This window comes from Melanotaenia boesemani, chromosome 12 (assembly GCF_017639745.1).
Source record: "Melanotaenia boesemani isolate fMelBoe1 chromosome 12, fMelBoe1.pri, whole genome shotgun sequence".
Taxonomy (NCBI): Eukaryota; Metazoa; Chordata; class Actinopteri; order Atheriniformes; family Melanotaeniidae; genus Melanotaenia; species Melanotaenia boesemani.
In genome coordinates, this window is record NC_055693.1 from 10,029,017 (window position 1) to 10,045,400 (window position 16,384).

At 39.4% G+C, this 16,384-nt stretch overlaps 1 protein-coding gene across 3 annotated transcripts in view; it reads left to right on the plus strand.

Moving 5' to 3' along the window:
• The window catches only part of zmp:0000000936 (interleukin-1 receptor type 1), a 40,769-nt gene that overhangs the window by 20,664 nt on the left and 3,721 nt on the right, over nt 1-16,384 (plus strand). For all 3 annotated transcript variants that reach the window (XM_042002261.1, XM_042002260.1, XM_042002258.1), the window contains exons 2-13: nt 2,641-2,718; nt 6,863-7,115; nt 7,737-7,929; nt 8,341-8,512; nt 8,998-9,250; nt 9,941-10,133; nt 10,270-10,441; nt 10,942-11,004; nt 11,542-11,677; nt 11,821-11,975; nt 14,147-14,290; nt 15,486-15,653. In XM_042002261.1, coding sequence (XP_041858195.1) covers nt 2,643-2,718; nt 6,863-7,115; nt 7,737-7,929; nt 8,341-8,512; nt 8,998-9,250; nt 9,941-10,133; nt 10,270-10,441; nt 10,942-11,004; nt 11,542-11,677; nt 11,821-11,975; nt 14,147-14,290; nt 15,486-15,653 — 1,978 coding nt within the window. In that variant the 5' untranslated portion in view covers nt 2,641-2,642. The remainder of the gene's footprint in view (nt 1-2,640; nt 2,719-6,862; nt 7,116-7,736; nt 7,930-8,340; nt 8,513-8,997; nt 9,251-9,940; nt 10,134-10,269; nt 10,442-10,941; nt 11,005-11,541; nt 11,678-11,820; nt 11,976-14,146; nt 14,291-15,485; nt 15,654-16,384) is intronic.

Genomic DNA, 16,384 nt, shown 5'->3' on the forward strand with positions numbered 1-16,384 from the left:
GCATTTAAACAAAATTGAGCTAATTGAGTTTTATCATTTTGTTGATTTTATTTTTTTTTGTTTTATTGTGTAGTGTTTTATTTTTAACTGTGGAGTGTTCTATTTGTTGTTTTATTGTTCAGCACTTTAGGCAACTGCTGTTGAATAAAATATGCTATGTAAATAAACCTGAACTCGAACTTTTAGATTAATTAGCTGATTAGTGTGGCACTTAGAGGCTACAACAAAGAACCTTTTCACTCTATTCTAATTTTCTGAGATTATGATTTTTGGGTTTTTATAAGCAGTAAGCCATAATTATCAAAATTATTACAAATAAATTCTTGAAATATCTCACTTTTGCACATAATGAGTCTATTAGGTTGTTGTTAGGTTAATTGATTACTCTAAATTCTCCCTAGGAGTGTGTGAGAGTGTGAATGGTTGTTTGACCCCTATGTGTTGGCCCTGCGATGGACTGGTGACCTTTCCAGGGTGTACCCTGCCTCTCACCTGTTGATGCTGGGATAGGCTCCAGCTTACCCGCGACCCGTAATTAAAACTTTTATTAATTTACGTCACACTAGCTAGTTAGTGCGTCTTTTACGCTGTTAGGCAATACATCCACAAGAGGGCAGTGCGGAGTTCACCTCGGAGTTCCTACATTGGTTTTAGAAAACAAAAAAAATGGTGAGGATGGAAGAGATAATGTTCATTCTCAGAAAGAGAGATAAACAAAGGCAGCACAGTAGACAGCGGTGCTCTGTGTGGCCATTAAATATGTTGCAGCTTCTTTCTCTTCTTTGTTCCTTTTGCTGGTCGTTAGCTGTACTGCTCGACACTGCCCCACGGTTTTCAGTGGTACTGCTTCTTTCATGGGCGCATCCGTTTGCTCACTGAAAACAGACACAATTATGCACATAAAGGATGCAGGAGGCGGATGGAAGCCTCCGTATGCATCTTTAGCATAGAGCATTAATAGAACAGGTGGACCTTCTATCAGTTATGTGACTTATAAAAGAAGTTGGTAGCACCAAGTGTGTTAAGAAGCGAGATTAGTGTATGTTTATTTTTAACTTTTTAAAATGTAAAAGACTTTTTTAAATAATTTGGGGTATTTTCTTTGGGTTAATTATATTAAATACATTTTAAATAAAGGTTGTAGCCAATAAATAAATATATGAATAAGTCAATGGAAAAATGCCAGTTGAAATAGCCTACACCTTTACAAGAATCTGTAGTGTAATTTGACTCGCGGTGTAATTTGACTCGCGGTTGGGTGGTGAGGGAAAAGATGTTGCGAGTGAAATTCTTCAGCAGTGAGAGCCTGAACCAAACCACTGCTTATTCACCTCCTTTTTCCATCTATGCTGTTTGTAGCTTCTTCAGCAGCAGTTGTGGTCAGTGTGGTTTAGATATTTTCCCCTGTTTACTCTGCTCTCCCATCATATGTTTGACACATAGTTTTGCTAACATTTTCTTGTAAAAAACACAGTTTAATTTTTACGTTTTGTCCCAGCCTTCGGTTTTTAATGTTTCCTGCTAAAAGAAAAACTTACATTTGAATAATTTTTTTAAAAGTTTTCTTTTCTTTTGTTTAATCAACACTAAAAAAATTATAATGTTAAAATTCAACACAGTGTCCATCATTTTATAATGGCCAAAGAAATTTAAACTACAGGGGTTCTGGAAACCATTTATATAGCATGTTGTGGAAATTCAGCATTTCGGTTAATGCATCAATCAGGTTTTATTTTTCTTACTTCAAAGTGTCAGTGAAATGAAGAATTCTCTGTTTGACACCCACAGTTAGTCTGTTGTCAGGGTAAGAAGAGAGGCAGATGAAGTGATGCAGCCATCATGCCTAGTACCTACTGTACAAGCCTTTGGGGGTAGTGCTATGATCTAGGGTTGCTGGACTTGGCCAGATCTAGGTTCAGCAACATTATGTACCTAAAGAATGAGGTTCTCCGACTACCTCTGAATGAGCAAGTTATTCCATCAGTGGAATTTTTTATTCCCTGATGACACAGCTATATTTAAAGATGACAGTGCCAGGATTTATCTGATTAAGATTGTGTAAGAGTGGTTCATGGAGCATGAGACATCCTTTTTCACACATGAAGAATCCAAACCTGAACCCCACTGAGAAGCTTTGGGATGTGCTGGAGAAGGCTTTGCGTAGTGGTCAGACTCTCCCATCAGTACAAGATCTTGGAAAAAAAATGTAACTCCGCATGGGAATAAATGTTGTAACACTGAGGAAGATAATTAAAATGATGCCACAACAAATGTTGCTGTAATTGAAGCTAAAAGGGGGTCTAACAAAATAATAGTGCAGTGTAGTTCTCATTCATAGGCTTAAAGAAAAGACTAAGTGGGAATACTAACATGTCAGTGTTCAGGAATACTAATACCAAAACATTACACAAAATTGTGTTGAGCTTATTACAGTGACTCATCAAATAGCAGAAGGTTAGTCATTTTTTACTGTGGAAAAGAAGTAGATGGAGGGTGGGACTGAAGAGTAAAAAGACACAGAGACAGGAAGAAGGGAAAATGAAATTTAATTATTAGGCAGAAGATTGTTCAACTTAAAGTGTGTCTGTAGCTCTTCTCCAGTGATCATTTCTAAATGTTGTCTATGTTTGTGTTTTTCAGCCATGGGCCTGAGCTCAGCTCTGGGAAATCTACTGTTTTTCCTCTGGATTTCAGGGCTCGATGCAGAATTCAAACAGGGTGAGCTGAATCACAGAATTTTTCTTATGCAGTATAAAAGCACACATACACAGTTTTTACATTCCAGAAGCACGTTGGCAAATAGTAGATTTAATATGTTATGCCAAGTCAAACCAAGGGCATCCTCGAGTCATGTGGAAGTGTTTTACTGCCCCCTTCTGGACAAACTTGTAATTGCAGTAACTTTTAACAACAGTAGTGTTCTTGGTAAACACAAGGTCTACTCATGACATTTAAAGTCCAGATGGCAACAAAGCAGACTTTAGATAAAAAATGGCTAATAAGTGGCAGTTGACCCATGACTGTGAACAAACTACAAAGCCATGCTTGGACTACTGCCCGTCTATATTTGTAACCTAATCACATGGAGAAATGTTGATTTGTATGGTTTGTGATCAAATAATCATTTGTTGCTCTCTGTACCATTTGCCTGCACTGAACTGGGAAAAAGGGCCTTTGTTTTCTATGCCCCTTCCACATGGAACATGTTGCAAAAGGACTGTAAATTAACAGAACTTATTTCATTAAACAACTTTAAATCCAGACTGAGAGCCCTTAGACAGCTTCTTTAACTTGTAACTGTTTTCATAATTTGTAAGTGATTTTAATTCTTTATTTCAACTGTTAATTGTTGTAATTATTACTTTAGTTGTAACTGATACTTTTTGCTGCCTCTTGCTTTGCAAAATAGATTTCTAATCTCAATGGGACTTCCTGGTTAAATAAAGGTCAAATAAAAAAAGAGTATTTATCTAAATAATAATCCCATCTCACTATGGGATGCAAGCCTCTCTGCAGCCCTCAGAAGCATTAATCTCATTACGCCAACCCTGATTGGCTGATGAATGTGTGAACGTATCCGTCCGCAGCACGTAGTGCCATCTGCCTTAAATAGCTTATGCGGTTGGATCAACTCATTCAAAAACCTCTTCTCACTCTGAGCATATCTCGCGTCCACGGCTAGCTAGCTCAACTGTTCACAGACTGATCCTTGGCTTCGGTCGCCGAGCGCTACGTAGGTTGGACTCTTGGCTCGTTTGGTCACACCAGACCATAGTGCTTCCTTGCCCCTCCACGGTTCAGTCGCACTACCCTTGTCGCCCCACCATGGCGTTTCGAGCACTGAGTGTTAGCACACCAGCTAATTTCTCAACCTCCCCACGGCTAGCACACCAGCTAGCTGCCTCAACTCCCTGCCTGCACACACCAGCTCGCGAGAAATGGAGGCTAAAACCCCTCACACCAGAGGGCTTGGAGACTCTGGGGCTCGTCCCTGTCACTGTGGGAACAAAATATCAAGCAGAGACCCACACCAGGTCTGTTCGAGTTGCCTGGGGCTGGAACACGCCTGACTGGCTATCAATGTTCCCGGCTCGTGTTCAGTGTTCACCGTGAAGAGTCTCCGCAGACGGCTAGCCCGCCAGGTTAGCCTGTCTGGACAGGACCCCTAGCTCCCCTCCGCCAGTGCTGAGGTCGAAGAGGAGGAGGAGAAGGGAGCTGCTGCGGTGGTGGTACAGGAGGCTGGCGCCAGCTGGGGCTCCCAGCTCGATGTAGCCGCGGATCCCCTGCCGGAGGAAGATGTCCTGGACTTGGACTACAGGAAAGACGAAGATGTCGCCTCAAACCTCCTTACTTCAGAGGATGAAGAGGAGGACGATGTCTTCATCACTTCTACCCATGCTGCACAGCATGCGGTCTCCGTTGCTTCTCGGGATGGAGACGAGAGTGGCACACCAGCTTCTCCCCTCCCCAGCTCGGGCCCGACTGGCCGTCCCCTGGCCCGCGGTTGTAGCTGAGACCACCAGATCCCGCTACGATGGGAAGAGATTGCCCTTGGCCAAGAGTGCAACGAAGCAAAGATTCATGGAAGGACCACCCTTACAGCAGCAGGAGCCCGATTCCTTGTCCCTCGATTGTGGGGCGATGGAAAACCTGAGCCTGCTCCGCATGCCTCCGATTAAGCCACCTCCACCCCTGGCTGTCGACAGTGTCCCCCAAGAGTCCCAGCTTGCAGTCTAAGTGATCGTTTTCAGTCGGCCCTGACGAGAAGGCTTATAAGGCAGCGGTGCTTTCGGCCTGGGCGCCTAATGTCCTCTCCCTGCTCACTGCTTACCAAGCCGAGTTGTGTGAAGATTTTGGACAAACACAGGACCCAGCAACGTGGGAGGAGATTCCGGTCATCACTGACCTATGTCTCCGTGTCCAACGTTGTGCGGTTCAGACCACGGACAGAGCACTGGGAACTATGGTGCTGCATGAATAGGCGCGGTGGCTGAACCTTGCCAACCTGTCAGATAGGGAGAAGGATGAGATGCTGGACTTGCCCCTTGTCCCAGAGGGGATCTTTGGCTCTGCATTGGCCTCAATGCAATGGCGTTGTGAAGCCAAGAAGAAGGAGGATGAAGCTCTCCAGCTCTGCCTCCCTCGGAAGCCTCCTACTCCCTCTCCGCCTGTGCAGTGCAAAACCTTCACGCCAGCTGTTTCTCTGGTTTCGCATTTCAAGATACCCAAACACCCAAGGCCCCAGCCCGCCCCACCCTTCTCTGCCTGGTTGGGCCGGCTGGTCCAAGAAGCCGCCCGCGCAGGCTGCTACCTTCCAGGCCAGGAAGAAGAAACGGGCGGCCTGACAGCGGCAGCGGTTCACCCGTCGCTGCGCTGTCATTTCGGACGTGGACGCACAGCGCCACCCGGGAACCATTACGCTGTTTCGCCGAGGGAGGGCGCTACCGCATCACGGATAGAGCCTCCTATGGCGGGCTGCAGAGTGTGTCTCCTCTCTCCCTACGTGGATAAGGGGTCTCAGGCGGAGCGATTAGTTGTTCGTCTCCTGGTCTGGTCCTCATAAGGGAAAACCTATCACAAAGCAGCGCCTGCCACATTGGGTGGTGGAGGCGATTGCTTTGGCCTATACGAGTATTTGCAGCCTCCTGGGGGCTTGTGGGCACATTCGACTCAGGGCATGGCCACTTCCTGGGCCCTATTCAGAGGGGTCTCTATTCAGGACATCTGTGCGGCGGCGAGTTGGTCCTCGCTTCTCACCTTTGTCCGTTTCTATATGCTGGACGTCTCTGCTTCGTGCGTGGCACGCGCAGTTTTGTTGTCCTGACCGGATCAGAGTTCTTTTCCCGGTGGGTTGGTGGACGCTAGATAAGCTTGTCTGGCAATATGTGACCTACCACATCCCATAGTGAGACATCGAGCAGGATATTATGAAACAGAACTTTAGGTTATTTACATAACCCCGGTTCTGAGTAATATGAGCGAGATGTCTCACCAGACAACCCTTCTTGCTGGGGTGAGTGAGAAGAGGTGCTTATCTTGAATGAACTGGTCCGTCCGCATGAGCTATGTAAGGCAGATGGCACTACGTGATGCGGACGGATACGTTCACACGTTCATCAGCCAATCAGGGTTGGCGTAATGAGATTAATGCTTCTGAGGGCTGCAGAGAGGCTTGCATCTCATAGTGAGACATCTCGCTCATATTACTCAGAGAACAGGGGTTGTGTAAATAACCTAAAGTTTATAGCCTCGTACAAGGCACGACCAGTTCTAGCTTCAGTGAACTGAATGAAACTAAACATTTCCAACTATGAAATGGATCATGAGGCTGGGCTGCTTCTGGAAAGTGTACCTCCCCAGGATGTACATTTAATCTTTTTCATGAGAATTATCTTCTTCGACTTGAATTTAGTGAAATACAGCTCCTCTTCAGGTGTATTATCTGCCACGTTCATGACTGCTCAACCTGTCAGAAACATCCATTTTTTAATTTTTTAAAAACACATAACAGGCTGTTCTATCAGTAGTTTTGGCAACAACAATTGATGTTTTTGTCCATAAATCTTGTTCAGAGGACTGCATGGTGGTTATCATTGAAGGTCACAGGTTCTTCACTGTTCTGAATGCCTAAAGTTTAAACACACATCATGGTGAACAACTGTAGATCAGAGCCGGTCAGAGGAGAAGACCCATCCCTTCTCTATCCCAACAACAGCTCTTCAGTCACTTTAACTATAAAGACTGAGATTATCTGTACTAAAGTGTTTTTAACAATAAATTCTGATACCAGTAAGATTGCACAGAGCTTTATCAGTTTCAAACTCCAGAAAATCACCTCTCTCGTATCATGTTTGTTTTGCAGAGAACTGTACCAAGTACAAGCTCCAGTTTGAAAGGGTTTTTTCTGTTCCTGGAGATGTGGCTATGCTGAATAGCACCCTGGTCTCTCCAGATGTCTTCGACTTTAAAACAGTCCCCTACAACATCACATGGTACAACCTAAAGACAAAAGAAGAAATTAGCAACCAAACTGGTAAAATCCTGGTGCTACAGGAGACCCTGTGGTTTCTTAATGTAACACTTGACGACGATGGAGAGTATCAGACCATACTGAGGTATGATAATATCAGTAGAAAGACTTGATAGAAGCATATAAAACAGTTAACAGATAAGACAGCAGGGTTTGTGCATAGCAGTTCATTAGCATAGTGCTAAGATTTTAGTGCAACAACAATGGCGAGGGGAAAAAACCTAACAGACAGTAAATTAGTGCATGGTTTCAATTTAGTTTTGAATATGCAAAACAAAAAAAGAGAAAAAGAGAAGGAGAAGTTTTTTAGGGTGAAAAAAGCTACATTACAATCTGTAGTTATTTGATATCAATAAATTAGAGAAATAATAGATGGGCTTAAATGCTCTTGATATGTTGGCTTTGCTTTATAAAAAGGTTGGCCTAAATATTAGGACTGTTTGCCATTAAGGTGAGGATTTTGGAAATTTTATGGAATAACTGTGTTCAGTATGAGATGAATATTTGTTCTGACTCTGCACTTCAGAGCAGGCCATTTGTGAATCATTTCCTCCAGTTTTCTGTTCCTTAATTTTATATTACCCCAATTTAGACACTACTACTGTTGCTTTTTGTAAACAATTACCATCAATACAGAAAGCAAACTGGATAAATGCTGCAGCAATATTTTACTTGACTTGACTTCCTCTATTATTTGTATCCACAGAACTCCTTCTAGGTGCTACATGCAGCCGACTAGACTGGTGGTGAATCTACCACTTCCTGGAGAGTGTGGACGACCGCTGAAAATCGAGCAGCCACTTACAAATTTAGCGTCAGACAGGCTGAACTGTCCTCTGAGGGACTACATTTATAAACTGGACAGCTACAACATCAATTCCACAATCCAGTGGTACAAAGTGAGTCATAATAAATTCCAGCAGAAAACATTTATACACCTGCAGTGATAAAATTTCTCAGTTTTACTTAAATAGTGTCAGTGGGCATCAGTATACCAGTAATCCATGCAGCAAGCACAGAATCTGAATTCTGAAAGATTTAACATTGATAAAAATATTTTTTCCATCAACAGATATATTTCATAGAATTACTGCATCTACCAATGCTTCATTTTTAAAACGTAAATACATAATTACCATTTTAATTTACATTTTATTAGACTTTCTGTAAATCAATGAGCCTTTCTGTTCAGCATAAAAGCTATTCTTGCAAACTACCTGGTTGTAGTAAATTTAATTTTTATTGAAGGTAAGAAACTTAGTAATGATATGACACTCAAACAGTACCTCTATTTCATTTCCCAAATGAAGAGCTGTGACCCCATACTGGATGGAACAGACAGACATACCTACTGGGACAGGACCAAACTGAACATTCAAGGAGTGGAACCTTCAGACGGCGGCACCTACACCTGTACTCTGACATTCACCTTTGGTGGCGTTAATGGATCCGTGTCAGAGAGCATTGATGCAGTTGTCAAAGGTTAGAACAGATGGAAATCAGACCAGGCAACAACAATACTATTGATACAACTGATTCAGATGTCACCCAGACCAATGTTTTTCTGTTGTTCAAAATAAAGATTAATCAGGTAACTGTGGAGTATTTACTGTCCGATGAGCTATTTGATGGACACAGCCATCATTTCAGTAATGTTAGTGAAGCATCTGACATTTCAATCCCATAAAACAAAGACAAAGGAGCACAATATGTTGATAGTTGATAAACTAATGATTGTTTTATTGAGAATGACCATCCATAATTCCTGAGTTAGATGCTTTACTGTCACTTAGCATTCATGCAACTAGAAAGCAAATTTTGGTCAGGTTGTCCACTACAATAACCGGACCCTTACAATTTATTAACAGCTTTACATTAAGTTTATTAAGTAAGACATGGGCTTTGTTAATTATCTTGCTAATGCATTTAAGTGTGTGTTTTTACGCATGTTCATGATTTTGTTGCAGAGAACTGTGCCAACTACAAGCTCCAGTTTGAAAGGGTTTTCTCTGTTCCTGGAGATGTGGCTATGCTGAATAGCACCCTGGTCTCTCCAGATGTCTTCGACTTTAAAACAGTCCCCTACAACATCACGTGGTACAACCTAAAGACAAAAGAAGAAATTAGCAACCAAACTGGTAAAATCCTGGTGCTACAGGAGACCCTGTGGTTTCTTAATGTAACACTTGACGACGATGGAGAGTATCAGACCATACTGAGGTATGATAATATCAGTAGAAAGACTTGATAGACGCATATAAACAGCTGTTTGTATAGTTATTCACACCTTTGCTATAATCTCGAAGAAAAGCTAATAGTGATAAGACAGCAGGGTTTGTGCATAGCAGTTCATTAGCATAGTGCTAAGATTTCAGTACAACAATAAAGGCTGGAGAGGGGGAAAAAAAGCAAAACAGCAAAACATAACAGAGTGTAGCTTTATGAATAATTTCAACATAATTTTAAAAATGGAAAACAAAAAAAGAAGAAAAAATTTAGGAAAAAAGCTACAGTCCAACCTGTAGGGTGATCTGATACCAATAAATTGTAAAGATAATAGATGGCCTTTAACAATCTTGTTATATTATACCTTGGCTTTGCTTTTTAAAATGTTGAGTTGGTGGACCAAACTATTAGGATTGTTTGCCATTAAGATGTAAGATTCTAGTTTGCTGTTGCTCCCTTTTACCATAAGCTTTGAAGGAAATGAAGCCCAAATAAACCTTGATCCAAATTATGCTCTCCATTTCTCACCATGTCTGCCTTTATGACCTACTACAAAAATAAGCTAATGACTTAGATTTTATCATAGCCACCAGTTTTCATAATTGATATTATTTACATATAGCCACTTCTACTACTACTACTGTTGTTTTTTGCAATGATAAAAGAGTATATTTTTCCCCACAGGACTCCTTCTAGGTGCTACATGCAATCGACTGGACTGGTGGTGAATCTACCTCTTCCTGGAGAGTGTGGACGCCCACTGAAAATCGAGCAACCACTTACAAATTTAGCAGCAGACAGTCTGAACTGTCCTCTGAGGGACTGCATTTATAAACTGGACAGCTACAACATAGCTTTTACAATCCAATGGTACAAAGTAAGTTGAACTAAATTCTGACATTAAAGATTTATGCACCCACTTCTAGTGAATTTTTGTGATTTTCAGTTAAAGGTAAGAAGCTTAGTAATGATATGACACTCACACAGCGCCTCTATTTCATTTCCCAATCAAGAGCTGTGACCCCATACTGGATGGAACAGACAGACATACCTACTGGGACAGGACCAAACTGAACATTCAAGTAGTGGAACCTTCAGACAGCGGCCCCTACACCTGTACTCTGACATTCACCCTTGGTGGCGTTAATGGATCCGTGTCAGAGAGCATTGATGCCGTTGTCAGAGGTTAGAACAGATGGGAATCAGACTGAGCAACAGACCAAAGGGCCGCTTCAGGCTGGTAAAGTAGTAATAATGATGGAAGTGTGTATGATACAGCAATGTTTGATAAAACTGAGAATGTCTGATCACAGATGGGCTGATCACTGCTGTATCCTACAAAACATAAGTTATGATTAGGATTGTAACACATAGACACTTCTGTGCCCGTTCAGTATGGACACATGTGTTCCTCAGGGTTTCATATCATAAACATAGTGGCACAAATGTTATTTATTGTTCCTGTTTGTCCAAAATGAAGCCAAGCAGGTGGTAAATAAATAAATAAATAAATCAGGTATAGAGGATGTCACAGTTAAAATACCACTGCATAGATACCTATTCTGAGGAAGCCTGCAAAGACAAAGTGCTTAAAACAAAGAAAGAAATCTGCAAAAATCTGCGTCTCCAAATCATCACATATTTCTGATTAGTGACCTTAATGTGTTTTATTTCTGCCTTTTCAGAGGAGTATTCTTTCCCTCCACAAATGAATGAACCAGCGAATGAAATTATCAAGGCACAGATGGGTGAGAAAATATCTTCAACATATTCCAAGAAAGATGTATTGTGCTGTTAAAATGTTTATTATTACAACTAATTCAGATTTCAGTCAGACCAACATGTTTCTGTTTTCACTGAAACTAATCAGTTATAATATTATGTGTTTCAATCCTTCATTTAACTAAACAAAAATGTATTTACTGCATAAAAAAGTACCTTAAAGCAGTAATCAGTGTTGGTTTGTTAACAGATGTGCACACAACAAACTTAGTGTGTTCCTCTTTTTAAAATGGAAGCCAGTGAGTGTTTCATCTTAAGTGACTTGGCTTTATTCTCCTTTTAAATACTTATTGTTAGACTTAAACATTTTCCTTTTTTCTTTTCAAAAACTAAAAATTGTTCTGTTGAAAGCGACCTTCCTTAATTTCATACAATCACAAAGTTCATTTTGCTGAGACTGTTCAACACTATCAGGTCCCATGCAAGCTCATAGTACCCCTACATTTAGCTTTACTCAGTGATAGCTGGGCTTTACTAATTATCATTTTTATTTTTGCATTTAGGGTCTAACCTTACCAAAAGGTGCCTAGTATTTGTGCCAGGTGTTGGGATACCTTTAGATGATGTTGTCTGGTTTGTCAGAGATAACCTCATTCTCACTACTGACCCATCTGAACACATCTACACAACAGAACAAAGGTCAGCACTGTGACATTCTTAAGTTTTATCTGCTGTTTTTGGGGTGCAACACTGTTACAGTAAAGTTGATATGTACTTTTGAGCTTTTTGTTCAAACAAAGCACAGTTGCTTCACTTATTTAACCACACTTTGTTTTCAACAGATCGTGGAGCCACCACCTGGTTCATAAAGGCATGTATCTAGAACGCCTGCTGATCATCTCTAAACTGAAGGCGGATGACTTCAACATCAACTACACCTGTCTTGTGCAGAGTTCTCGAGGTTTTGAAAAGGGATATTTTACTTTGCTAGAAACAGGTAAAGACATAGCGTAAACCACCCAAATGAAGATGATTTTAATACCCAAAATGTATTCATTCATGTCAACATTATCTTTCAAATCACATGTTCAAATATTGTCTACGACTATTAACTTTAACGTTCAAAACTTCAAACACATCAGAAATAACTCAACAGAGAGCATAGATGTTCCTTTACTCTATGATCCTTTCTCACATCAAGTTGCCTGTCCTACAACTCTCAAAACCATCGAAGGACTCTATAAAACACTTAAATGACTCTAAGAAATCATTGCTATTTTTTTTTTTTAGCAAAACTGAAGTTAAAACTGATTTTAAAACTATCTCTGTGATATACAAGGTCTTGCACCTCGCTCATTGACGGATTAAATAAAACATAACATCAATTTCAATAATCCTGAAAAAAAGACAAGCCTCTGCTAGAGGAGACAGGTGCACCACGTTCATTCAAACGGTCATGTCTGTCTGAGGTGGTAACCTGAGGAATGGCCAACAACAGGCTGTGAGGGATGGCCCCACATACAACTTTTTTAAAGCTAAATTGAAAAACTGACCAAGATCTACTCAAGATTACCCTCACATAAAACCACAGAAATAATGTTTTGATATATTTTATTATAGATATGTGGATAACTACATGTAAAGGTTGTACGTATGAGTGTATGGTCTCTGTGTATGTATTTTTATAGGTTTCTTTTTTTCTTTTTTTTCTTTTGATTATATTTGTATAATATATTTCTATTTTTTTAAAATATATGTCATGTTTTCAGGCTTTGCTTCCAACACCCTCTAGGGACAATGATGAAAATGATCCTTTGGCTAAAATCTTGGGTGTTTTTATAACATTTTTCTAGTGTTCATTACCTTCACTGTCCCGTCCTAATAAATTTGAAGATATAGCTGTGATTGTAGAAAATATGTGCCCATAAAGATTAAGATAACAACAGACAATTCATTTATTAGATTCAGAGGCCAAAACCATAAAATACTGTTTACTGAAAACCAGCTCTTAATAGAATTAGAATTTTTCTATTCTTTACTGAGAATTTTATTCTCTCTAATTTTACTATTTGAATATTATCTTAGTTATTTTTAAAAAGTTACATGTGATACCATAGAAAAGCCACTGGGCGTCGCAGTAGAGCAGCAAACCCACCCACCCAGTCCAGTTACCTAAAATATATAAACATAGATTCATTATTAGCGCTAACAATTCGCTAGTTTGCTGTTCAACTGAGGGAGGTATTAGTAAATTAAATCAGAATAAATAAATAAAACAATAAATTATAAAAAGCATTATTATTAGCATTATCACAGTTTCCTGGAAAGATTCAGTGAGGCTGCAGTCTATTTTCAACCTTTGCCTGCCTGGATGCTGGTCATGGCTATATTTAAAGTAGTAATACAAAACTTTCTGTGAATAAAATTCTCAATATTGCACTGTAAAGTTTGAGACCCCATGTGACCTATAGGATCAGTACAGGAAATGTGCAGTACATCAATATCTGGGAATCATGCAATGTCACTTTATCATGTAACGCACTTTAGCATCATGTGATGTAACATCATGTAATGTATTTAAGCACTTTAACATCTCAACTTAGATCCTAAATGATAGGGTAGTCCCTCTTGTCTCAGATCAATAATAGTCTTAATATATATTTATATATTTTTTCTTAATATTTTAATTCTTATATCCTCATTGTTCTTATTATTGTGCACCTTAATCTCATTATTATTCTTAGTTATTTTATTGTTGGCCTGCCAAGAAAGTAAGGATGGAAATTAGCTAGTCTTTCAAATTTACATTATGTGTGAATATTAATATGCACTATGCTCTTTCAAAAAATGAATTAACTCAAACACAAATAAATATTGCAAAATAGTCAGTTCAGTTCTTTGATTAAGAGTAAAAGATAACATGTTTTCTGCTCATATAAACTCAGAAAAAAAATCAAGCTGCTGATTCTGCTCCTAAGTCTTCTTCTAAATGGTTTCACTAATTCCCTGAAACAATATAAAAATAAAACACTTTTAAATAACCAAATTAATAAGCAAAAATCTGTAAGAATGAGCACCATATAATATTCCCCATACCTATATCCATGTGCTGATATATCCCTGGTGGAAATGATGAATGTTTAATGTGTGCTTTGTTCATCTCAACAGAACCAGATTTCACAGTTCCCATTGGATCTGTTCTTGGAGGTGTGATGGTTCTCTTCATTATCAGCGTCACCTTCTACTATATCTTTAGGATCGACATTGTGTTGTGGTTCAGGGGGACTTTTCCAATCCTTTATCCAAATAAAGGTAACACTTCACACTTACACTAAGTAAGACACACACAGTACACAGGGCTACTCACATTTTCATAACTTTTAGAATCATGTGCTCTACTTCAGACCCAACCGCAGTATGTTTTCAGTAAGAACAAACAAAGGAAACAAACTAACCACAAGGCTGCCTGCAGCATGTCTGATGAAATCTTTTCTGACATTTAGGCAACAAAACTGTTGAGGTTTAAGGACTTAAGCAAGAAGGAGATAATAAACAGGAAATCCAAAGAAATGCAGATGGGTTAAAAAAAATAAAGATTGGTAATTAGGTAGGCAAGCTAGATCCATTTAGCCTTACCAGCATCCATCATTACACTTGCTTAAAACTCAAAATGAGGGTTGAATATTGTTGTATATGTTATACAGAAATCTTTACAAATGTGACTTGTTTTCATCATTTACATAATTTACACATAAGAAAAACTGTTTTTATTGGCTACATTATTTTATATTCACAACAGTCCTGTAAACTAATGTGGTTCAACTAAATGCAAATCAGTTTTCTGAGTGGTTTTGACTCCAGGAAGCATAAAAATCTGTCATTTTACGAATGAAACTATTTGTTTGGACAAAGGTAGAAATGTGATTGTGCATATGACTTTCTTCTATAAATTTCAATCATTGTAGGACTATGCACATGCATGAAACTGATTTTCACTCCCATTTTTAGTCGTTAACAAAAGCAAAAACTTCCTCAATTAGTCATTGCTATGTAATCATGTTGATTAGCAACAGAAAGATTGATATAATTATTGATATAAGAAACGAAGCTAGAAAAAAATACTACCATACAGCTCAAGTTTGGTATTATTATTTCAAATGATATCAAAATCCTATAAGGGTTACATAGCTTTCTAAACATGGTTATGTCTAAAGAATGTGTAAGGTGAACATATTCACTCTTCATAGATGCTGGACTATGTTCAGAAGGTGTGTACAGTCTTTCTGTGTACACATGGTTTATGTATCTGACCCCAGGTCTGTCCAGCTCTGAGTGGTTGGTTGGCGCTGGCTAGTAAATGTAATGTAGTGGTTAATGAGTGTAGTACAGCCAGAGCAGAGGGGTAACTCTTGTTAAAAAACAGAGCAAATAAGTTTATCTGCCCTAACAGGTACTAATAAGTGTATTGTTCTAAAATACATCCTTAATGAGCTCTTTTCTGTGTCAGATTTGGATGGAAAGCTGTATGATGCCTATGTGGCATACCCACAGCGCTATGCCTCAGGATTCAACGAGCAAGTGGAAACGTTTGCCCTGCGCACATTGCCTCAAGTATTGGAAAACACCTGTGGCTACAAACTCTTCATAGCAGGCCGTGACTGCATCCCTGGGCAGGGTAAGTCAAAGCATATGGCATAGTTAACGCTTGTGTTATTCGTGTTAAATACAAATCCACACCTACTGATCTCAAACCTGTGTAAATATCTCAAGTTATTCCTGCTAAAGGTGGTTCTACAAACTACTGAATCATGAGGTGCACTTAGTTTTACATTTTTTTCATGAATAATGACACTGGTTTTAAGGACCAGGTGACAGTTTATTTTGTACAGATAAATATTAGATTTAAAAGAAAAGTTTTCATTTTTATAAGAACATGATGTGTTTATTTCCATAGAATTTTCACTCAGTTCAAATGTTACTTTGCATACTAGCAATAATGGATTTTATGACAATGTTCAAGGTACAGTTTTCAAACTTACTTTCATCGCTACTGTATAACTTGTATGATTTTTAAAAGTGGAATCAATAAGAGTGTGATCTGCTTTCCCTACTGATCTAAGAATATTTCAGGGTGTGTGAGGCAAACATATTCAAACATAGTTAGACTGCTGCAGCTTCCTGTCAGTATAACATCACCTGCACTGACAGGAAGTCAAACCCCAGACAGTCAGCGATGGCTAAGAGACCAACAGAAGCACCAAAATTGTTCAAGAAATAAAGAAATGCTACTCTAAGCAGCGCTAAAAAACAGACAAAAAGCTGCCTCCATTTTTGGTAAAGCCTTACAAACAAGGAGGGGTGTTGTAAGAAAACAAGAGCAGCCTCTGTTAAACTCATTTAACTCGA